This window comes from Corythoichthys intestinalis, chromosome 14, assembly GCF_030265065.1.
Source record: "Corythoichthys intestinalis isolate RoL2023-P3 chromosome 14, ASM3026506v1, whole genome shotgun sequence".
NCBI classification, from domain to species: domain Eukaryota; kingdom Metazoa; phylum Chordata; class Actinopteri; order Syngnathiformes; family Syngnathidae; genus Corythoichthys; species Corythoichthys intestinalis.
Genome location: NC_080408.1, coordinates 17,411,153 through 17,434,972, shown reverse-complemented (window position 1 = coordinate 17,434,972; position 23,820 = coordinate 17,411,153). Strand labels below are relative to the sequence as shown.

Here is a 23,820-nt window from a genome sequence, read left to right as displayed (position 1 = left end):
TTCCTCTTGTGCTTATCTCCATTGCTGATTTCAATTATTATTATTAGTAGTAGTTTTTGTTTTATTTTTATTTATTTATTTCTATTCTGTGATTAAATGCGATCTTTTGTCTTGGTTTTTACGTTGTGTTGATTTAAATGTGATTTTTATGGTCTTCATGTGATGTAAAGCACTTTGAATTGCCTTGTGTTGAATTGTGCTATATAAATAAATTTGCCTTGCCTTGCCTTGCCTCTCCATTTTGTGTGGTGCACTGAGCCTCCTCCTGCTCTTCCAGCACAAAAGCAGACATATTGATCGTGACCTTACGTGACAACGGTATTAATCAGCATTCCATACAGGAGTGGTCAGAATCAGACAGATAGCCTTCTTTGCTAAGTAAATGTCTCCGGACGCCTCATGGTAAATGCACTACCAAAGGCTGAACTGCAGGCCAAAAAGGGAACCTGGGAATTCCCTGCTCTTGATATCCATAATTACAAGCTTTCCTGTCCCAGTGGGTTTGCTTGTGGGAAGGTGGGGTAAATAATATCAGTCTTTGCTTCTGTGTTATGACTTTATTGAATTTTACACTCAGTGTTTTTTTCTTTCTTTCATGTATGAATACTTTTATGTACAGTGGTTATCTAAATTGCTGGACCGCTAAAGACTGTTCAATTGTGAGCTAAACTGTGGCCGTAGCGTTCGTCAACCTTTTCTAACGCCAACTTGATACCGTACCTTGCAATCCGAACACTGTGTTGAAATCCCATTAGTGTATCAACTAACCCTTGCTTAAAACCTGATTTGAAAACTAAAAACTTTAACTCTCCTTTGACACCCTAACTCAGACTTGAAACTCTTATTTGAATCATCAAACTGGACACTATGCCTATTTTGGAAGGAGAAAGCTGTCTTGAAAACAGGAGTCAACCCCTACGTTGAATACGTGCTTAAAACCCTAGTTTATAACACTACTTTGAAACACTAATCCTGAATGTAAATGCTCTTCTAAAACCTAAGCCCTTGCTTAGAGCCCTGATTTAAAACCCAAACCTTGCCTTGACTCCTACTTGGAAACCCTAACCCAGACTTGAAATCCGATTTTAAAACTTAAGCTCTTGCTTGTAATTGTACTTGAAACCCCTTCTTTGAAATCACAACCCTCTTTTGAAACCCTTACACCAACGGCGTAGGTTTGCATAGGGACACTACCAACTTTTAAGAAACCTTATTTGCATATAATAATGAGTCCAATTATACAGGTAATTTTGTGTAATTGTGTCTTCCCAAATGCTATAGGGATAGAATTGAACCTACCATTATTAATAGGGTTGTTCCGATCATGTGTTCTGATCATGTTTTTTTTCCCGATCCCATCCCGATCATTTTAGTTTGAGTATCTGCCGATCCCGATATTTCCCGATATGATTGTTTTTTTTTGCTCCCGATTCAATTCCAATCATTCCCGATAATTTTTCCTGATCATATACATTTTGGCAATGCATTAAGAAAAAAATGAATAAAACTCGGACGAATATATACATTCAACATACAGTACATAAGTACTGTATTTGTTTATTATGACAATAAATCCTCAAGATGGCATTTACATTACATTTGCATTAACATTCTTTCTGTAAGAGGGATCCATGGATAGAAAGACTTGTGACTTTGTATATTGTGACTAAATATTGTCATCTAGTGTATTTGTTGAGCTTTCAGTAAACGATACTGCAGCCATGCCCCAATGCATGATGGGAAGTGGAACCATGATGGGAAGTGGAACCATGACTGTGCGTCGTGCTACCAATGGATATATCTTTCCTGCTTTGGGAAATAACTTAAGGTGTTAAGACAAAGATCAATTGCCACCTTGCTTCCCTACATTGCTTCCCATGACATATCTAATCGTAGGGAGAGGGATTGCAAGGCTTTAGCCAATTGAAGAAAGGCTCCAATGGCTGCCAAAATTCACTCTACTCATTTAGCGCTGCCTTTTATCTCTCTATATAGGTAAAACGGCGTCATTACACATTGAGCGTGACAATGAGAGAGAGGGTCGTGCAGCGCATACATTAATTGCGTTAAGTATTTTAACATGACACATTTTTTAATAAATTAATTGCCGCCGTTATTGGGATATGTTTGATAACCCTACCTTAAACCTAAATTAAATACTCTGGATGAGTGTAACATATTATGTCTGTAACGTTAAATCCAATTAGAAAACGATTTAATTAAAATATATACTGTATATATATTGAAAAAAGGCCTGGCCAATATTTTTTTGCCGATTCCGATACTTTGAAAATGACGTGATCGGACCCGATCGATCGGGACATCAATAATTAATTATTAAGTAAATCATTTTCATTATGTTAAGACTTACATTTACTTCTTTTCACTTGCTGGATTTGCCGGTCAATTTTTTTCCCCCTCAAATGCACGTTTGATGGGCTGATGACTTGCATTTTGTTAAAATGTTTTCTACATTATTTAAGATATTTTTATTTGCAGCCTATGCAGACATTTTTTTCAAATAATCATACATGAATCATAGTCAAGGTAAAAAGTATGTATATAAGTATGGTAATATAATTTTTGTTCAAATACCTCATGAGGAAAAGCGGCATGGAAAATGAATGAATGAATGAATATTGCAATTTAAATTTGCTAATAAAATCCAGACATTTATTCTGGAAGTTTTCAAAATGTTTCTTTCGTAGTTTTTGAAAACAAAGGTTTGAATCAAACGGGGTATCCCCTGACCAATACACATGAAAGTTATTATAAGTCAATACAGATTTATTATCATCAATCGTTTAGCCTATCAATTAATTAGGTTTATACTTGTGAGAAATGCAGCCCTGACCCCCGTTCACCCAATCGGTTTGGTCCTATTAAAAAGTGTAGACAAAAAGTGTACATAGAGGTTATGCTGTTATACCGTCCCTACCAATGTTGAGACCAAACCTATGCCCTTGCCTTACACTTTCATCTTAAAACTTTTAATTGAAGCTCTAACCCGTTTTAAAATTTAACTCTGGCTTGAAACTCTACCATGATATTGTAATCAAACAACCATCACAGAAGATGAAATTTCCCTAAATGAAATTTTGCAAGATGATCACATGCAGTGAGTAGAATTAATTGAAAACCTAACAAGCTGGACACACGGCATAATCACAACGTCGCTATCCTGCAAACACTTACAACTCTCACGGACTTTACCCTGCCTTTATCTCTCTGGCCCTGTACATTCACCTTCATCATTCTACTTCACTCATAAACCAGTAGAAGGTCCACGTGTTTACAGACACATGACCGAGCAATTTAAAAAAAAAAAAAAAAAAAAAAAAAGGCTGGAAGTAACGTTTTAACTTATTGATTCATTCACTGTTTCTATTGTAATGAGAGGAAACGCACACGCTGAGCATCCCATTTCCACAGGAAACATCTGATCATGTGTGTAAAAGACGTCTGCTCAGCACTCACGACTACACATCAGAAAAGTCAGTGACGTAAACTTTGTTGGTTTCTCCACAAACATTGGTAGATCAATGTGACCTGCCCCATGTTTTATTGTCAATTTACATGTAAATGAGACACACACTTATTTGACCGTATTTTTATCTGGGGGGGGGTCATTTTAAAACATTCAAAATGTGTCATTTTTACAACCAACATTTTCCGCATCTTTATTTATTTTTATTAAAGAATATAATAAAAATAAATGTTCATTCATTCATCTACTGTTCCACTTATCCTTACAAGTGTCTCGGGGTGCTGAAGCAAGCTAGAGTAGACCCTAAACTGATTGCCATTCAATCACAGATAGACTCACAATCACACCTACAGGAAGTCCGATACAAGGGTTTGAACCCTTGATCTCAGAACTGCGAGGCATATGAACCAGTCAACATCCACCATGTGAATGTGCATGTTTTTTTTCTGTGTTTTTTTTTTTTTTTTTTACCTTGAAATAAAAATATATTGTTAAAAAAAACAACCTTTTTTTGTGTACAAGATGTAAAAACTTTTAAAAATTATGTTTTTTCACAAGTATTTTCAGTTTTGTTTTTAATATATATTTTCTACAAGTGGTGTTAACGTAAAAAAAAAAAAAAAAAAGATTTTTTTTTTTTTTTTTTATGACCTTTTTTGATCTTCTATGCATTTTTAAAAAGCCATGGCATTATCAAATCACATAGGGCCTAGGGGCCAAAGGTGGGTCACCCCTAAACCAACGATTAATGTTCCTAACATATCTATCCGTTTCTATGTATTTTTATCCACTTGTTGACAGTAGGCGTGACATTTGAGTATACGCGCGCGTCTATTTTGCTCCTGTGAATGAATGAGGACTCACCATTTCACATTCCGGGATGGAAGAAGTTGGGTAGACAGGCATGAGGATGGTTTTCAGTCACGTTAAATCAAAGGGCACCCAGCAACAGAACAAACACAGATTAAAAACAAAATTATGAGTCTTGTCTGTCTTTATGCCCACAATAGAGAAATGTGCATTAAAACTGCTTGGTTGAACACTTTGTACATGCTATTATGTATGTGCATAATCCTTTAAACCAACTTTTAAAAAATATGTCATACCTGACACTTCAAAAAAGGCTCCCAGGCTGTGTTGGAGACTCCTTACTGTGAAGAGAACAGGCTCCTGGAAAGTCAGCTGCCTTCACTTGAGAACCAGGAGGCACCATCGACTGTGGGAGGAACAGAGCCGACCATAACCCCGCCTCCCTATCATCTTGGAAACGCCCCATGTGGTGCTCAAAAACATGCACAGTTTACAGCCCCCACCCCTCCTTTTACAACTCTACTGACATCTAGAGGCGACTAAAGGAGGGTTGCATCTATGGACTTTGTCCATCTGAAACTTTTTGCCACTGGAGGGCAGTCAGGCTGCAAACGACATTTTAGTCACCAGACAATCAAAAAATGAATCACATGCGACACACTACTCTGACAGGTACCTTTTTTGGTTATATCACCAGGGGTGAAAGTGGCTAGAATTTCTTGCCGAAACTCCCAGTGGCGCCTCCAGAAATTCTTCATAGGGGTGGCCAGATGGGGCCACTTAAAATCTTAGGGTGGCCAAAACTAAAAGCCATAATTTCAGGTTTTCATTATATTATTGCAGTAAAAAGGTCAGGGGAAAACTATCAGAAAGACTTAAGGACACGACTACTGATATACTTTGGTGTATTGTGTAATATGTGATGTTACTAATGATTTAATGCGCATAGTCCATAACTGTCCAGTCAACATTTTGAGTTCCACAACAATTCTGTTTTATTGTGTTATGTATATATTAGGCATAAAGTGTACATTTAACTAGGGCTGTCAAACGATTACATTTTTTTAAATCAAGTTAATCACGGCTTAAAAATTAATTAATCGTAATTAATCGCAATTCAAACCATCTCTAAAATATGCTATATTTTTCTGTAAATTATTGTTGGAATGGAAAGATAAGACAAGACGGATATATACATTCAACATACTGTACAGAAGTACTGTATTTGTTTATTATAACAATAAATCCACAAGATGGCATTGACTTTATTAACATTCTTTCTGTGAAAGGGATCCACGGATAGAAAGACTTTGTATATTGTCACTAAATATTGCCATCTAGTGTATTTGTTGAGCTTTCAGTAAATGATACTGTAGTGACGTAACTGTTCTGCCCAAATGCATGATGGGAAGTGGTGCATCCATGACTGTGTGTGGTGGCTGCAAATGCTATATCTTCTCTGTGTTGGATACACTACAGGGTGTTAAGAAAAAGATCAAATCCTGTCATTCTTCCCCACGTCGCTTCACACTATATTTATAGTTGCTGTGGGAGAGATGACAAAGCTTTTGCTAATTAAAAGCACGGCCCCAATGAATGCTTGTATCTGCGCCACTCTGCCTCTTATCTCTGTATATAAGTAAGACGGCGCCATTGTAGGCTGTTTGCGGCAATGCGTGAATGAGTCATACCGCGAATGCATTACTTGCAATAAATATTTTCACGTGATTAATTTTTAAAAAATTAATTAGCGCCTGTTAACGTGATAAATTTGACAGCTCTACATTTAACAAAACAAAATAAATTCATTCATTTGGGAAGAAATGCATAACTGATGCTACAACAATCTAACGATATACTGGCAAGCGGGATGGCCATTGGGGTGGCCAACCAATTTATAGGGGTGGCCCTGGCCACCCCCTGGTGGCGCCACTGGCGATACAAAGCTCACGATAATGACGATATGGCGATACAACGATTATCGATTCATTTGTAGAATATCCTAAAATGATTTTCTGACTAACAACTAATAGCCCTGGCCAACCCCTGGTGGCGCCACTGGAAACTCCCCGACGTGAAGGTCGCCACGGAGCCAGATTTTTTTTAATTTTTGCAAAGAAATGCAAAGAAAACTGTTTTAGCACAGTTATTTCTATAACACATACAAAAACGGATTTTCATTCAAAATTGTATTTTTTCAATGATTTGCAAAATAAAAGTTAACAAAAACAGCAATAACCCCAACCCCCATCTCCTAATTTTTATTTTCCTTCATTTCCTCACATACTAAATGCCAAATCTCAATTTTAACTACTTACGAACATAGGATATATATTAACTTGAAGTTAATGTAAACATTCTTTTTTATAATAAAGATATAAGTAACATACATTCAGAAAAATAATGACAAATGACCTTATATTATGCAGAGTGAAATGGAATATATTTTGAAGATTGCGCAAACATTTACTTTTTTTTTTTTTTTTTTTTTTAATGTTAAGGAAATGAATAAGTAGCCTAACATAAATGAACAAATATAAGTCCAAAATGCACATTGACAGCTAAGATGTTCTGAACCTCCCCATCAGAGTAAATAAAACTAAATAACAAAATAAAACTAAATCCTCAACTCTTTCATTGCTCTTAAAGATTTGATCCATTTTATGTTGCATTGCCCTTTTTTTGTCGCATAAATTCAACAAGCTTTTTTTTGTTTTTGTTTTTTGCTGTTCCAGAAAACATGCACATTTGAACCAATCAGAGCTAACCACCTCTGCTGATCACATGTCAGTATGTCAGCCAATTGAACGGATAAACGAGTCCAGGCGTTTTGCTTTGCTGCGTGCATTCGCACATTGACGTGAGTCATCGTCAGACTCAGATAACTGCAGTAGCTGGGGAAACCTCCATGCCGTCCATGGAATAAAATAAATAATAAATATTGGTAGAAACGAATTACGCAACACAAGCACTTTATTATGCTTGCTGTTAAGACTTGTGTATGTAAATCTGATGTTGGTAGATTGTTTTCTTCTTGGAGCTGAAATGCATGTGTGGCAGCTTAGCATTTAAAAAAAAAATTTACATAGCATTTTGACAGTTGCTGTCATATTTTCGGAATCAAAGCACCGTGTACCAGAACAGCATTCCGGCCCTGAATCTTATACTGGAACAGCATTCCGGTCCTGAATCTTATACCAGAACTGCCTTCCTGACCGTTCTGGCCCACTTTCACCCCTGTATATCACACATTATACGACATTGCAGACCAAACAATTCTTTCTTGAATTCTTGAAAACTTATCCCTATATGAAGTACAATAGTGTAGGGACTAACATATCACTCTGCCTCACGGTTGTACATCAGCAGGCAGTCATTTCGAATAAGATCTAAGATTACAATCAGGGCCAGCCCAGGCCATTTGGGGGCCCTAAGCAAAATAATGCCAAGGGGCCCATATTTTTGGCCCACCATTTCGTCACAGTGTACTGTGAAACCCATACATGCAATTCAACATATATGTCCATATTTTGTATATTAATCAGATTTTGTTACACTGCATTCTTCGAACTTCTCACCCCAAATGATTGTCAGTACTTACAGTAGATAACGCCAAACCTTTCTCTAAAAGAGGAAAGAAGTTAAGGAATAACTTTTATTTTTCAAGCTTGTAATCAAGTATCAAAACTTGCCAGATTGCCCCCTATCTGGGCCCCCTAGTGGTCAGGGGCCCTAAGCAGCTGCGTAGTCTGCGTATAGGCTGGGCCGGCCCTGATTAAAATGGATTGTTAGAAATTTAGAGTCATAAACAGATTTCGATTAGATTAGGACAAAGGCAAGGAAGTGAATAGTTGTCACAGTTTGTAAATTAATTTTGCAATTCCAGATGAATTAATGTTTTTGTAGTTATTGATGAATATTGATACTGCACCAAGACATCCAACTTTCACTGGAGCGGTTCGCAGCCGAGTTTCAAGCAGTCGGGATGAAGATCAGCACCTCCAAATCTGAGACCATGGTCCTCAGTCGAAAAAAGGGTGGTGTGCCCTTTCCGGGTCAGGGATGAGATCCTGCCCCAAGTGGAGGAGTTCAAGTATCTTGGGGTTTTGTTCACAGGTGAGGATAGGAGGAAGCGGGAGATTGACAGGCGGATCGGTGCAGTGTATGCAGTGATGTGGACTCTGCACCGGTCCATAGTGGTTAAGAAGGAGCTGAGCCGAAAGGCGAAGCTCTTGATTTACCAGTCGATCTACGTTCCTACCTTCACCTACGGTCACGACCACCAGCTCATGTCCGAAAGAACAACATCCCAGATACAAGCAGCCGAAATGAATTTCCTTCATAGGGTGTCTAGGCCCTCCTTAGAGATAGGGTCATCCGGTAAAGGACTCGGTGTCGAGCCGCTACTCCTCCGCGTTGAGAGGAGACAGTTGAGGTGGCTCGGGCATCTGGTTCTGATGCCTCCTGGACGCCTTCCTATCACAGCTGGCCTGGGAACACCTTGGGATCCTGCCGGAGGAGTCGGTTGAAGTGGCAGGGGGAGGGAAGTCTGGGCTTCCCTGCTAAAGCTGCTGCCTCTGCGACCTGACACCGGATTAAGTGGTAGACGATGGATGGATTGATAACTGCACCAAATGACATAAGAGTTTAAAAGTTAATTCCGACATGTCAAAAGTGCTGGTATAACAGCAAAGCCAACATACAAAGGGACACCCAAGCATGTTTTTTCATCTTTTAATGGTTTCCATGATGCAAGTGAAACTATTTGGCGCAAACCATCTACTTCGCATTCGCTTGTGCACAAAAGGAAGGCCGACAGTGTCTTGAGAAGCAGGCCAAAAGGGGCGAGTGTTTGGGAGTCGAAGTTCAAAAGTTAGTCCACAATGTAGTGAAGTGTGCAGGTAAGGCGTGGTCCCCTCATAGAGGTCCACGCTGGCTCCTAAATCAAACGTCTACCTGAGATTCCTCTAGGCATGTGTAGACTGTTTTAGTTTGATGCTACAGGTGATTCTGTTGCTTTTGAGTCAGGTGTGCACTGCTCCAAACTGTGCTACTGTATTGTCCCGGCCCAAAAAAAGAAAGAAGCCACTAGCCAATCCTGATGTTTGTTTACAAACCCTTCAAATGTCTTTAGTATTGCTTTTGCTACATTGAAAAAAATAGAAAAATCACATCTGTATAGTTGAGCTGTAGTGTGTGCGAAATAGGAGGCTCCTTGCCCTTGAGTCTTCATGGTGATGTAGAGCCTCACCTTTGGACAGTACAAAGCAAAGATGTGGACTGTTGCCCCTTTCACACTGGCCATTTACACAGGCATGTGGGAATGAAGTTAATCTGCAAAATGGACAGCTTCTGACATTGTATCAGGGGTGAGTAGAAAGCTGAGACCACTGTTTTTTAAAAGCCTCCTGCAAACTGTCTACCTAACACATCATTTTACTGGCTCTCTTTGTGGAAAATACTGGGATGTTAAAGGAGTGAATAACTTCCACAAATCTGACTGCTCACAAATACTGAAGTAAAACTGGTGGAATCCCCGCTATGCAAAGGGAATAGGTAAAAACCAAGATTGCCTATTTGTGTTAAAAACTCCTTTTCTTACTAGTCATTGACACAGGCATTTTCCCAGCTTGCTCTGCTTTGACTAAGTTCCCGAAATGAAATCCGTGGACTCAAGTTCAAGAATTTGCCAGACATGCGATCAGGAGTATTCATTAGGGGTGTAACGGTACACAAAAATCTCGGTTCGGAACGTACCTTGGTTTTATTATGTGTTTATATTGTACAAATGTGAAGTAGTATTCATTCATATTGTATATTTTATGTTGTATAAGTTTAGTTCCTATGTGAGTATTAGTTCCTACTTGTTTTGTTGTGGTAGGAGGGTTTTGTATTGAACACGGGGCTGTGTTGGTTATTATTATAGCAGAGAAGACAGCAGTAAATCAACAGATACAAGTCAACTGTGCCCCAATCTACCACTCAAGAGATCTGATGGACTCAAAAAGTGGGTTACGATTGCATATTAGTTTGAAAATCGACCGGATCCACCGTGTTTTTACACGAGTGACTTCCGGTCTGCCCGATCCTAGCTACCGGTAGTAGTATTGACGCAGGAGGGTCGCGTCTTGCGTCAAATAATAAACTCTGCCATTCTTTTCGCGTGCGTCGTGTTGAGCCACTTCTGGGACGCGTCTAACACCGAGTAAATATAATCTACACAAAGAAACTGTAACCCGATCGACTCACAGCCTCGAAAAGTAGGGGTTACATTACATCAGAAACTCGTTCGGCACGCCTCCGTTCCGAACCGAGCACCACGTACCGAAACGGTTCAATACAAATACATGTACCGTTACACCCTTAGTAGTCATGTATTGCTGGGACATTGCCTTTGTGTTAGAAGACTCATACGCAGCACATCTAAGCCAGTGCTTTTCTGGCTCACTTTCCTTTTCGCAAGATGCTGCGAGAAGGGTGGGTGGGGCATATACCTACAAATCTGACAATGTCTAAAGTGGAATAGCGTTGTCTGAAAGAATAGCACAAAAACCTCTTTGTCCCTTTGTGTTGTGTTTCCTTTCCTGGACGTAGGGTACTGATGTGGAATGCGGTGGGTGTTTACACTAGAGCTGAAACGAATACTCGAGCAACTCGAGTAACTCAAGTTTAAAATCTGATCCGAGTAATTTTTTAATAACCTTGAGTAATCATTTATTTTGACAGCTCTAAGCATCACGTTTTGCTCGGACTACTTTTAATGCGGGACAACGCGCTGATGTCACGTGCGTAGATGAAGAAGCAGAAAAAAAAAAAAAGAAAAATTACTGCAACCGACAGCCGCTACTAACGACGCCGACGTTGCTAAATACTAGCCCGCACGATGCTACGTTGGTAGCAGGTAGCGTCTGATGAGTCTCATAGAGATCACATGTATGTTGAACTAGATGCAAAATGACAGACTCGGCCGCATCTGGGCAGCGTTAGTAAACAGCCGCCATCTTAAAACAGTAGAGCGCTAAGCGCTAATAAAGAGCGCTAAGCGCTAATAAAAAGGATTAACGTTACTGTCACTAGCTCAAGTAACGTTAGCCCTGCGGATGGCTTTGTTTCTATTGTTTATGACCACTTTCGATGCGTGGCTAATGTGTCTTACATACAGGCTTTAACATAACATAGCGTTGTGGAGTGATGAGGGTGTAAAAAAAAAACTCAATAATGCTAACTATCAATTTTAGCTCAGTAGTCATTGCTGGATAAAACCCCAAGTAACACTGGTCCCTAATGTGGTCCAATACAGCCTGTATCATACATTTATTTTGAGCACTGCAAAAACTCAAAATCCTATCAGGACTTACAGTTTAGACTAACTTAAAACTTAACTAGAACTTAAAAATGGCTTGACACAAATAGAAATTCAATTGAAACACGTGGGAAAAAATCCTAACTTTTAAGTGATGTGTGTTATCAAGCATAACGGCATTTTTAGGTATATATATATATATATATATATATATATATATATATACATACATATATATATATACATATATATATGTTTTTTTTAATAAGATCTAAAGGTTTTTGAGTGAAAGCAGTGAATTACTCTTTTTTTATTCTAGTCACATCTGAGATGCAATTGTTGGCTGTTTTCAACAATATACATTGAAAATAAAGACATTGATTGACTGAAAATGGTTCAAGATTAGATGAAATGTCTTGTTTTCTCATGTATATTTATAATTGCTCTTCACCTAAAAATTAGGGCTGTCAAAATTATCGCGTTAACGCGCGGTAATTAATTTTTTAAATTAATCACGTTAAAATATTTGACACAATTAACGCACATGTCCCGCTCAGAAAGTATTCTGCCTTTTGGTAAGTTTTACAGCAAGGCTTTTTGCGCTGTCCAACAGCGAACTCTTGTGGTCGCTTTGCGACATGGTTTATTATTTTCTTCTTTTCTTCATTACGGCTGCACGACGTCTCGGGCTGATAATGTTGTGCTTATAAGATCCTTGGTCAAGATTTGTCCGTAAGTATGGTTGTTGTAAAGAATGTAAGTATTATGTTAGTAAGCGAAATGTTATATTTTTTGTATGAGACGCTTTTTGTTAAGGTTTAGTGAACCTGTATAGCGTGCTAAGCTAACGTTGTTGCTAATGCAATGCTGTGTACTTTTTTGTTGTTATTTCACTACGGTGTAAAGAGGACAGTGGTTTGAGGCCATTTTATTAATAAATCAGATGAAAAAGGAAGAAGTCTGATTATTAAGGCGTCGTTCACTAGCTGTCTAGCTTTGGAAAAAGTAGACGCTTCGGAGTGAGGACAGCATAGACAGATTTAAATGACAGTAGAGTGAAATGCCCACTACAGTCCTTATGTACCGAATGTTGAATGTATATATCCATCTTGTGTCTTATCTTTCCATTCCAACAATTTATTTTACAGAATATATATATAATTTACAGAAAAATATGGCATGTTTTATAGATGGTTTGAATTGCGATTAATTACGATTAGTTAATTTTTAAGCTGTAATTAACTCGATTAAAAATTTTAATCGTTTGACAGCCCTAAAAATATATTTGTTTTATCTGATTACTCGATTAATCGGTAGAATTTTCAGTCGATTACTAAAATATTCGATAGCTGCAGCCCTAGTTTACACTACACTTGTCGAATTCTGACATAATACTGCTGGCATAATGCCGCCAGTCTGCAATGGTTGTGAAGCAATTATCACTGTTGTTGTCTCTGATACTGAACACGTATCTAGAGTATATCTGAATGTGTGAAGTTGGTTGAAAGCTACACTCCAAATAAAGTAGGTAGGAGTACTTCCTTCTGTTAAAAGCCCTGCAAAAAACTAGCCCTCTTTTAGTTAGCTTTATTGCTGATTCACTGTTGTGTGTGTGTGAGGTTATAATTCAGAATAAAAGGGGTGAATTCCATCTTTTAATTGAATGATTCCTAACAGGTAAGTTATGAACTACTTCGTATTAAAAGCTTCTTACACACTCGACCAGCTTTCTGTCGTCTGATGAAGGATACAGCGGCTAGTTTGATCTAAAATATTCAGGCTTCCAATGCGATGCCCCCAGTGGGCAAGGGACTGAGAGGCCACTCCTTTGTGCTGAAAGCATTTTTTTTTCTAGATGAGACTGCAGAACAAGTTAATTATCTGAGTGTGTAAATCCGCAATGGCTATGTAAACACTGACCATACACCCACCTTCTTAAAGCCAGGGTCGAATAAACGCTGGCTCAACAATTGTGCTGTGTGAAAGGGGCTAATAGGAGATTTTAGAGATTTCATTTGGGATTCTGTAGTTGGGCTGCGCCCCACTTGACCCTCATTTTCCTGAGCGTCTTTCACCCTTTCTGCTGCATGCCATGCCCTAAAAAAAGCACGAGGCGATTTAAAGGACTCACTCTGAATTATTGGACACTACCACTGAACAGCGTGTAAGAGATTTTCAGCAGTTTAGAATAACACAGCTGCCGACATATCAGAAGTGTAACACCGCTCGGCTCTGAGGATCACAGGCCACACCCAGTTTGTGTTGAAAGCAATCGTAGTCATCTCAGATATTCATAAGCATCAACTTATCTGAATGTGTGAGCCTGCCATGTGAATACAGCAACATTTTGCTGAAAGCCAGCGCTGAAAAAAATGCCTGTTGAATGCTTTAGGAGTGTGAAAGGGGCTTCTTGTCAGATTATGTCAGGAATTTCCTTAAGATTCTGTAGATGTGCTGGGCAACACTTGTCCCTCCAGTACCTGAGCATCCTCTTCCACATTGCCCGCATCTGTGGGTACCACTTCCTGCTTGCCTTCCACACCTAACGACGTGTCCGGCGCCTCAAAGGATTCACCCCCCAGGTCGCTGAGTTTTATGTAGCCCTTACTGTTGGTGCGCTCTAAGCGGGGGCAGCTGAAGCGCCTGCCCCTCTCACTCTGGTGGGACGTTGTCACTGAAAGGCTGCACCGACGCGCTGACTTTGGCGGGTCCGTGAGTGAGTTGAGGGACAGGCGTGAACCCAATGCCCTGGCGACCGGGGACGGCAGGAACAAATTGAGCGGCTCGGCGGCAGGTATGTCCTCAGACGGTGGGCTTGTCTTCTCTTCGTTATCCTGCACTTCCTCTTGGTCGTTCTCAGCTTCAATGACAACGTCTTCCTCTGCCTCGCAGTTATTCAGCTTGATGACCGGGAGGGTGAAGGCGTTTACTGAGGAGGTGACAATGGAGGTGGGGTCCCACTGTCGGGGCTGAGGAGCCTCCTCACCACCGTTGTTGTAGTCCTTGTAGATGCTATAAACAGTGTCTGTGAAAGTCTGGACATCCTTGGACCAGCTACGCGACGGACGCCGGAACACCTCGTCGCTGCCCAGTCCGGCGGAAGAGGGCCAGGAGCTTCGCCCTGCTGGTTGACCCCCTGATGGACCCTCCACACTCTTAGACTGGGTGTAGTTGACCAAACCATTGAGAGGTGAGTATTCCTTGGCACGGACGCTGTGTAGGTCTATGACCGTGGAGTAGATATCTCTCAGGTTGATGATTTTTGTTTTCTTGTCACGGTTCTCGTGAAGGACAGCATTGGCGCAAATGAAGAGGAAAATCCCAATGCCCATCACAAGTGGTCCAAACACTTTTAGGTTGTCCGAGTATAAGTAGTTGTCCAGAAAGTCACATAGGAAACCACAGCGGGCAGGAGAAGGAGCCAGGTCGCTGATGTTGGAGTGGCTCTGGTTTAGTAGCTGAGGGGGATCTCGGTCCATGCTGGAGGACACATTGAGGCTTTGGGAGTAACTCATTCTGCCATGGTGAACCCCTGTTCGGCGGCGCTCTTGGTACTGGTGCTGGTTCTGGCTGGGCCAGTACCCCAGCACAGCCATGGAGACGCCCACCATCAGGACTACCAGCCCGACGGCCGCCACCAGGCCGGCTGGTGAGCACAAGTTAAGCTTGCCCTTCACCACCACTACGTCGGTCTTCTTCTTCTTCTTGGATTTCCGCTTCTTCTTGTTCTCAGCACGGTTCTTGGAGCGCAGGGAGTCCTGGCGCCGGTTCATGCGGAGCAGTCCGCCCGTGGCGATCATGGCGGCGGCTGGGCAGCGGGCTTGTCACTCAACCTGGAAGGGGGCACAAGTAAGAACATGAGGGTCCGCGCCGAGCAGATGGCAGACGCTTGCTGTGAACCAGAGATTATACGTGTAATCCTGATTTATCACAGTGGATGGATGGATGGATTAGCAAGTGGGGTTCCACCACCAGATGTTCAGAGGAAACTACTGCCAGTGTGACGAGAAGCCTTTTATTTTATATGTAATGCAGAGAGCTTCATTCGTAACGCTGTTTTTGAGTTAACTTTCAATGTGTTCCTACCAGCAAAGATTTTTTTCTTGGGATGACAATACCACAAATCCCCTTCTCAGTCCTGTAGAACATAGGCTGATACCAGCATTGTAGTCCATTATTAGGAAGGCTGATGTCAGCACATTGATTTATATCATCATTTCAACTTCCTTTCAGCTAAATATAGTGGAGGAAAGAAAGAGCCTAGGATTTATTTTTATTTTATAGAAAACAGGAACCATTGACATAAAGTCAAGAAGGGCTTCAGATTATTTTAAAAGCGTACATCGTGCAAAAATAGAACTGCAACTGGTTATTTTTGGCTTCAGTGGGTGAATCAATCCAGTTGCGTTTGACCTACAGGCTGAAAATGCACCACTTCAGCTATATTAGTCATCAAAAAGCCAATATGATGCCACTGGATCCACCAACCCAAGAGAGCACAGAGTGTGTGCTGGCTGTATATTGCTACATGTCAATCTGTATGTGTATTTACATCTCCAAGCTGGGCCTCAGTGACAGCGGCAAGAGGATGTGATGTGTCCAGACAGGAGGCTAGCGGGCGTGTGGAGCCCACCTATGCCCTCCCACCCACACTCCTTCCTGCTCTCTGAGCGAATCAATTTCAGCGCCGGCATGCCTCAAGATGACAGCCACGCAAACACACTAGTATGACAATTCATTACGTACACCCTTACAATCTGATGCAGTTTTAAAGGAAACCTATGACTTAAAGACTTATGGGCTGTGGTATGCCACAATTGTTCTTTTTTTTTACTAAAATATGTTATTAAAAACACAAAAATATTGCCATTGATTTAAAAATATATAATATTTAGTACATTTTTTGACCTACGTAGGACGCCATGTTTTATGCGCGCAATGGAGGCTCAGGGTGATGACGTAGATTGTCACTGTCACTAGAAGAACACTACCGGGTTACTGCAATTCCTTCTACGTGGCGAGATATCAGTAAAAGCCTCTAGAACTTACAATTTGTGTTTTTAAATAGTCTTTTATTACCTTTTCATTGCCTCAAAATACTTTTTGCGTGTGTTTCCCTCTCATACTTTTAAGCATTGTGTTTTCTTTTGGTAGCTTTAAAGCAGATTGTTGATCTGTTGACCACATTAGTCATGTAGCACATTTAAAACACGATATTGCTACATTTAAGTATTTTCTTAAGGCATCTTTAGTATGTTCTGTCTGTATACATCTAAAAAAAACCAAGCTGATAACGCACAGTGGTACTTTGGGTGTAAAATTCGCCTCTTGTACACCTTTCGCCGGTGTAGCACATTTTGGCAGAACACCGTTTTTTATGTCCTACTCTCTTCTTCTCTCGTCTTTCCTGTTCATTTTGCTTCTGCTGCTCGTTTTGTGATATATCGAAAAGTGCTGTCATGCTCATTAGTGTTCGTCTTGGGTTCAAATTGAAAGGGTTGAACAGATGACATGTTTATGTCGCTAGTCTCATACTCTGGAAGCCCGGCAGGGTAACCATGTGATGTCACCGCCCTGCGACATCAACAATAATGGCGACCAACTAGTTAAACTAATTTTGCAAATTGTGCAAAACTGAAAAAATCAGGAGGCGTTTCAATATCAAATTATTTTACCTCATAATAACGTTTATCTGTTAAGAACAACAAGCCTTTCTATCTGTAGATCCCTTTAACAAATGGGCCTTTAGTGCACTTTTCATTGCTACTCTTGTACAAAAGAGCTCTTTTGAGCATCATAAGACAGATTTCTACTTGGTGTACTCTTCAAAGATTTTGCATCAAAGCTCAACATCTTTTTTTTTTTTTAACTATTATTTTTTTATATATATATTTCATTTCATTTCTGACAGGTGCATTCATTTTTTACAAATACAGTTCTTCTGCTTTTAACAAATGACAAAAAAACAAACAAACAAAAACAAAAAAAACACTTGAAAGGGAGTGGGATGAAGAAAACATTAAATCCCATCCCGACTTCTCAATTATCATACAAATAAGTAAAATATTTTCCTGCAACCTGTTTCTGTTTTAGATAGTTACATGGTCAACATTCTTTCCCAACAAAGGTAAAATCTTGCTTTCATTATATGGAATACATGAAGAATCTAATCCTCCGATAGAACATGCCCCTTTCTATGGTGAAATAGCAAAAAACATACTGTATTAAACGACGAGTTGGCAGCCTGTTACAACAGCTCCACTAAATTTCTCATGAATTTGTACCAACGGTGTTCTTTATCACACAATTTAATTTCATTGCGTGCCGTGTTAACCCATTTTAGGCTGATTTCAATGTTTGGTCTGTCACAGTTTGAGTTGGTTCTGTGCCGTAGTGTGTCTTGTCCATGTGTTTACCCATTGATTTCACCTGCTCCTTGTGTGTTGACCAATCCGCTGCCTCTTGTATCACCCACCTGTATCTCATTGTCTCATTACCCCATGTCTGTATTTAATTTCTCCATGTGCTATCTGTTCTTGTCTATTTGTCTATTTCTCCGTCCAAGCCCTCATTCCTTTTAATTTTGATACCCAGTCTTTTGTTAGTACCCTGAGTTTTGTTTGCCTTGCTGTTTTGGATCCCCTGGACGTTTGTTTGAGCTTTGTGTTTTTGTAACGATTATTAAAACATTTCTGAGTTGATCACCACCTTGCCTCGCCTCACCGTTTCCCTGCATTTGAGTCCACCTCATCCACGCATCCTGACATGGTCATATTATTAATTTGATTATGCCATCTTTAGTGTTTTAGGTAAACCGTTTTGTTACAGCTGCAATTGTTGAAGTTGAGCTGAGAACCAAGAACACCAAATTTTTAAAAATGTAATTCCGTAAGGGCCATGCAATATGTTAAAAACTACAAATACAAGTAATGTGTGCATTTTATGTAATTTCAACACTTTTAAAGTACAAGGGTTTGGTTTAGTCTCTGAATTCTTTTTAATTACACTGTTATGCTGTTGCCAATCAATGATGAGTATTTCTTACCATTAATAATTCTGATGCTGCATGTTTTTTCTGATGGCTTTGTAGTCTGGTTGATACTTGGTGGGGTTAAGCTTCCTGCAGGAGTTGAGAAACTTCGATGTGTTTCTTTTCATGTTCATGAAGCGCCAAGAATCCCATTTTTCCCCATCACACACGGAGCTCCATCAGTGCATACTGAAGCACGGTTATCCATCGGTAGATTTTTTTCTTTAGCAAACTTAGTGATGGACTTGAATAAATCCTCCCCTCTTGTTGTTCCTTTTATAGTCAAAACTATGTAATCATGCTGAACTGGGATAAATTGCTTAGTCTGTTGACTCATCCAAAGCGAGAGAAATAACGGTGCCGCATTTATGTCCTTCACTTGCGTTGCCTCAATTTGATTTGACATCATGACGGTCTTTATCCGAAAAGTCGTCAAAAACTCTCCACAAAGGAAAATTCCTCTGTCAGTTCCTGATGAAAAGTACGATACTCCTTGTCTTTTTTTCCCCCATCTTCTCAAAAGGCTTTCTAAAATTAGCTCACAAACGCATAAAACGAAACTAAAAAGGAGGAAAGTTTACTTCATGCAAATGCGCACATCGGCCGCTATTTTCGACACCACTTGAACAGTGTCTCCGCCTCATCTGCATTGCAATTGCGATTGATAGATAAAATATAGATAGACACAGTGACATGTTTGTTTGCCACTTTCCCACTAAAATTACTGCGAACCGGCTTTCTAGTCGCCGGTTGTAGTATACGGACTCAGTGTCCCATGATCACCCTGGGCTCACGCAGCCAATGGCATGGGACTTGTGCAACGTTAGATCCTCCCATCTAGGTTGCTATTGATGATATCTAGTGTGAATTGCACGAGTGTTGTCGGAGCATTAAAAAGTTAATATACGCCGCAAAAGTCACGTCTGCTCATTGCTGCACAACACCAGCATATGACTGGTGACCGTCGCTGTTACGCACAAAGGAGTATAACGAAACTTTTTTTTTTCTTTTTAATACCGTATTGGCCCGAATATAAGACGGCCCTGATTATAAGACGACCCCCTCTTTTTCAGACTCAAGTTTGAAAAAAAGACTTTTTGAACACCAAATTAATTTTCATACAGAAAATAATTACAGTACATCCGAAACAAATGATTATAACAATATAATTGAGAGAAAAAGCATGTTATTTTGCCTAATTCAAATCTTAATATTTGAACATTTAAATATGTAAACTAAAGTGCAATCACATTCGTAAGAGAATGGCGTCTGTTTTTTGAAATGTAAACCAATCTATTGTGATAAAACAACAAAATTGCAAAAACTGCATTAACTATCAAAGTGAAGTCTAACTGTAACTGTAGTCTTGAAACAAATCTGAATAAGGAAAAACACTGCAATAAAATAATGCAAACCGGTTAAACTAAAAAGAGTACCTGAGATCTAACATGACAGAACATCGCTTCAATGATATCTGGCGCCATCTAGCGTCGTGAATGGGGAGAGTAGCTGAGATCTGTCATGACAGAACATGGCTTCTATGATATCTGGCGTCATCTAGCGTCGTGAATGGGTATAATGTCTAGAATATTAGATGACCCCTTCTTTTTCAGTGTTATTTCAATGCAAAAAACACTGTCTTATATTCGGGCCAGTACGGTAATTAGATTTGTCTGCGAGCCAGATGCAGCCGTCAAAAGAGCCAGATCTGGCTCGTGAGCCATAGGTTCCCGACCCCTGGTCTAGATGGATGCTCCTCACACTTTAAAAGAGCAACTGAACCCCATATGCGAAAGCAAAAAATCAACCCAGCCGAGAATCAATGCAGGGTTGTCCTGTGGATGCAAGTTGTATAAACACCAATAACAAAGCTATTGTGATTAGCTATAAGTTTTACTTTGTACTACTTGATTACTTGGAAAAGACATTTGCAAAAGTGTTATTATTGTCAATATTGCACTTACTATAGCAGCACTTTTTGACATTCATAGCTAACGTGTAATATTCAACTGCACGTCAAACTAAGACAATGGTACGAATGGAAGGCATCTCCATTCACTTCAATGGGGAAAAACGATTTGCCATGTGAGTCATTTGAGTCGTGAGCAAGGTCCTGCAACAAACTGAACTCACATCTCAAGGCACCACTTTATTTCTTAGTGCCGTCATTTAAAAATGATTGTTATCGCCAAGCATTTGCCATCACTCGCTTCTATATCAGCCCATTGCTGCTCCCCGACTGCTTCTTCTTCTATTCTCCTTACGCTTTCCACCTTGTTTTATGCACACGTGTACCCATTAAACCAGCACTTCCATGACACGTGTCAATCAAATTATAAATTGATCTTTAAATTATGCAAAACATTCCATAATGGACCTTATTAGCTTGTGCAGGCGTACCTAATGAAGTGTCTCGTGTAGAGGTGTAATTACTATAGATCAGCGTTATTCGGTAATTATACGATAATAATTAGGCTGGGATGGGCAAGATACTATAGAGGTTGTGTATTCATGTTTCCCTCCGATTTTTGCATCATGTTAATTTTTTAATGTATTTATTTGGGGGTCGTTGGTGGGTGTGGACCGTTTACTGTGTCTGAATGGCTGCTCGGTTCGGTTCGGGTTCATCTGTTGGAAGATGGTGAAGAAGAGGAGGGTGAAGGGAAGAGCAAGGCTTGGAGGTGGGGGTTTTTATTTTAGCGCAATGTAGCATGAGAAATGTTCTGTTGACATGACGGCATATCTGTTTCCCTTCTGTTAGTGTGTCTTGTATATGTATGTGCGTGTGCGCGCGTGTGGCTGAAAATGTCCAGAACAGACGCACATGAGGCTCCAAACATGGTCGAATTTGGGCACACAAGCTGCGGACTTAAAAAAAATTGGCAGGCGCACGCACGAAACGAGCAATGAACGCAAGAAGCATAAAAATAAAAAGTTCGGTTACATCGCTCGGAACCGCGGTGCGTTCACGGTCTTCTCAGAATGCGGCAAAAACCTTTGAATCCAACAGGGTGTTCTTTTTCAGCAGTTACTCATATTTTCTGTAGATGAATGTGTATGAGGCTTACCTGGTTAGAAATTGGGGGCATCTTCAAAAGGAGGCATCGCCGTCGATGTGCGCCACTTTGGCGGCAGAGCTGCAAGGAGAAGAGGGGAAAAGGGAGGGAAAGGAGCGAGAGTGTCAGAGAGAGAGCTCACAATGGATGCGCCTCCAGCTCAAAGGCTTTAGGAAGCAAAAAGCAAGGCAGACGAAGCAGGCAGGGGCGGGCCAAGCCGAGCTGGAGCGGACGAGGAAGAGGAGCTACTCCACATGATGCACATTTGTCTTCTTTGACTTCAATGCATGATTGCTTGGCTACAATCCATACTGCTACACACGTGGATGTCAACCAGAATGCAGGAGCTGCACCAAAGTGTTTATTTTTGTGGTGTATGTACTGTATGTTTGCAGTGTCGTTCATAGTGAGAGCTGAGGGTGTCAAAATCTAAGTACTTAAATTCAGGGGTGAAAGTGGGCCAGAACGATCAGGAACGCAGTTCCAGTGTAAGATTCAGGGCCAGAACGCAGTTCTGGTATAAGATTCAGGGTCGGAATGCTGTTCCGGTACACAGTGCTTTGATTCCGAAAATATGACGGCAACTGTCAAAACGCTATGTAAAAAAAAATGTTAAGCTACCACACAGGCATTTCATCTCCAAGAAAAAAGCAATCTACCAACATCAGATTTACATACACATGTGTTAACAGCAAGCATAATAAAGTGCTTGTGTAGCATAATCTGTTTCCAGCAATATTTATTATTTATTTTATTCCACGGACGGCATGGAGGTTTCCCCAGCTGCTGCAGTTATTGGAGTCACGTCAATGTGCGAATGCACGCAGCAAAGCAAAACACCTGGACTCATTTATCAGTGCAATTGGCTGACATACTGACATGTGATCAGCAGAGATAGTTAGCTCTGATTGGTTCAAATGTGCATGTTTTCTGGAACAGCAAAAAAAAAAAAAAAAACTGTTGAATTGATGCGACAAAAAAAGGGCAATGGAACATAAAATGGATCAAATCTTTAAAAGCAAGGAAAGAGTTGAGGCTTATTTATCATATTTAGTTTTATTTGCTCTGATGGGCAGGTCCAGAATATCTTAGCTGTCAATGTGCACTTTGGACTTATATTTGTTCATTTATGTTAGGCTACTTATTCATTTCCTTATGATTTAGAAAAGTCAATGTTTGCGCCACCTTTAAAATATATTCAATTTAACTCTGCATATTATAAGTCATTTGTACTTATTTTTCTGAATGTATGTTTCTTATATCTTTATTATTTAAAATAAATAAATAAATAAATAAATGTTTACATTAACTTCAACTTTAATATACAGTTGTGGTCAAAAGTTTACATACACTTTTGAAGAACATAATGTCATGGCTCTCTTGAGTTTCCAGTTATTTCTATAACTCTGATTTTTCTCTGATAGAGTGATTGGAACAGATACTTCTTTGTCACAAAAAACATTCATGAAGTTTGGTTCTTTTATGACTTTATTATGGGTGAACAGAAAAAAGTGATCAAATCTGCTGGGTCAAAAATATACATACAACAGCGCTAATATTTGGTAACATGTCCCTTGGCCATTTTCACTTCAATCAGGCGCTTTTGGTAGCCATCCACAAGCTTCTGGCAAGCTTCTGGTTGAATCTTTGACCACTCCTCTTGACAGAATTGGTGCAGTTCAGTTAAATTTGATGGCTTTCTGACATGGACTTGTTTCTTCAGCATTGTCCACAACTTCTCAATGGGGTTTAAGTCAGGACTTTGGGAAGGCCATTCGAAATCCTTAATTCTAGCCTGATTTAGCCATTCCATTACCACTTTTGTTGTGGGTTTGGGGTCATTGTCCTGTTGGAACACCCAACTGCGCCCAAGACCCAATCTTCAGGCTGATGACATTAGGTTATCTTGAAGAATTTGAAGGTAATCCTCCTTCTTGATTATCCCATTTACTCTCTGTAAAGCACTAGTTCCATTGGCAGCAAAACAGCCCCACAGTTTAATACTACCACCACCGTGCTTGACGGTAGGCATGGTGTACTTGGGGTTAAAGGCCTCACCTTTTCTCCTCCAAACATATTGCTGGGCATTGTGGCCAAACAGCTCGATTTTTGTTTCGTCTGACCACAGAACTTT

At 40.1% G+C, this 23,820-nt stretch overlaps 2 protein-coding genes across 2 annotated transcripts in view; both read right to left on the bottom strand.

Moving 5' to 3' along the window:
• The window catches only part of LOC130929609 (band 4.1-like protein 3), an 80,144-nt gene extending 75,391 nt beyond the window's left edge, over positions 1–4,753 (bottom strand). The window contains exon 1 of the mRNA XM_057856910.1: positions 4,594–4,753. The gene's annotated coding sequence lies outside the window, so the exon portion shown is untranslated. The remainder of the gene's footprint in view (positions 1–4,593) is intronic.
• Positions 4,754–11,849: 7,096 nt separating this feature from the next.
• LOC130929995 (transmembrane protein 200A-like) lies at positions 11,850–21,840 on the bottom strand. Its single transcript, XM_057857651.1, has 2 exons — positions 21,699–21,840; positions 11,850–15,433 (listed from the first exon to the last, which is right to left on the bottom strand). The coding sequence occupies exon 2, from the start codon at positions 15,398–15,400 to the stop codon at positions 14,036–14,038; it is 1,365 nt and encodes a 454-aa protein (XP_057713634.1). The 5' UTR covers positions 15,401–15,433; positions 21,699–21,840; the 3' UTR covers positions 11,850–14,035.
• Positions 21,841–23,820: the final 1,980 nt, after the last annotated feature.